Raw genomic sequence first — 1,331 nt, 5'->3', positions numbered from 1 at the left:
TGTATAACATGGATGCATAAACACTTCAGTGTTAAATTCTAATTAGTAACAGATAAATAAAAATGTCTCCAGACCTTTACTGGTTGATGATTTTCTTTATTTGAACCTGCTGATTTTTAATTGGTTACCCCTGCTGTATGGATGCTAATGTGATGACTCAAACTAGCTTTTACAGAAAACCGTTTGCCACAAATTGTACAGGAGAAAGGCTTCTCACCCGTGTGAGTTCTGATGTGTCTCTCCAGATAGCATTTCTTCAGGAAGCTTTTTCCACAGGACAGACATTTATGATTCTTCTCACCTGTGTGGATTCTGCTGTGTTCTTTTAAAGAATCTGTTCTTTTGAAAGTTTTCCCACAGCTCTTACAGGAAAAAGGCTTTTCATCTGAGTGAGTCGTCATGTGAGAATTTAAATGACCATATTCAGTAAAACTTTTGCCACAAATCGTACAGGAGAAGAGCTTCTCCCCTGTGTGAATTTGGATGTGCCTATCAAGGGCAGTTTTACTGCTGAAGCCTTTTCCACAGTACTTGCATTCATGAGGCTTTTCACTGGTGTGGTTTCTAATATGATAAGTCAAAGTAGCTTTTGAAGTAAACCTTTTGCTACAGATCGAACAGAGGAAAGGCTTCTCACCTGTGTGGACTTTGATGTGCTGTTTTAAACCATCTTTTGTTTTGAAGAGTTTTCCACAGGTGTTACAAGAAAAAGGCCTTTCATCTAAGTGGCTTGTCATGTGAGAGGTCAGTTCACATTTTTGAGTAAAATGTTTGTCACAAATTGAACAGGATAGGGGCTTCTCATCTATGTGAATTCTGACGTGTTTATGAAGATGGGATTTTGTAGGGAAGTGTTTTCCACAGGACAGACATTTATAAATCTCTCGTAAGTGTACTCTCAGGTGCTGATTCAAAACACTCCTTCTTTTAAATGTTTTTCCACATGTATCACAGGAAAAAGGTCTTTCATCTGAGTGACATTTCATGTGAGCAGTCAGAGCACCTTTTTGATTAAATCTTGTGTCACAAATCATACAGGAGAAAGGCTTCTCTCCTGTGTGAGTTCTGATGTGTGCTTCAAGGTGAGATTTCTTGATGAAACTTTTTCCACAGGACAGACATTCATAAATCATGTTACCTCTGTTTTTTCTCATGTAACACATTGAATGATCTTTGTCCAGAGAGCTTTCCGTCATATCATTGGGGAGAGGTTTCTCTCCTATCTTTCCAGTCTGCTGCTTGAGGAGCAGCTGCTCCTCCTGCTCACTGATGGGGAGCTCCATGGTTTCCTCTTTAGTCCAGGGATCTTCTGGCTTTAGCTGCTCTTCTTT

At 39.5% G+C, this 1,331-nt stretch overlaps 1 protein-coding gene across 1 annotated transcript; it reads right to left on the bottom strand.

The window, feature by feature from the left end:
- Positions 1–74: 74 nt before the first annotated feature.
- On the bottom strand, positions 75–1,319 carry LOC107080739 (gastrula zinc finger protein XlCGF57.1-like). The gene has a single exon (XM_015368946.1). It carries the CDS (start codon positions 1,281–1,283, stop codon positions 117–119), a length of 1,167 nt encoding a protein of 388 aa, XP_015224432.1. The 5' UTR covers positions 1,284–1,319; the 3' UTR covers positions 75–116.
- Between the last annotated feature and the right edge of the window lie 12 nt (positions 1,320–1,331).

The sequence above is a fragment of the Cyprinodon variegatus genome, unplaced genomic scaffold (genome assembly GCF_000732505.1).
Source record: "Cyprinodon variegatus isolate N-32 unplaced genomic scaffold, C_variegatus-1.0 Scaffold2270, whole genome shotgun sequence".
NCBI classification, from domain to species: domain Eukaryota; kingdom Metazoa; phylum Chordata; class Actinopteri; order Cyprinodontiformes; family Cyprinodontidae; genus Cyprinodon; species Cyprinodon variegatus.
This window is presented reverse-complemented; position numbering and strand designations above follow the sequence as displayed.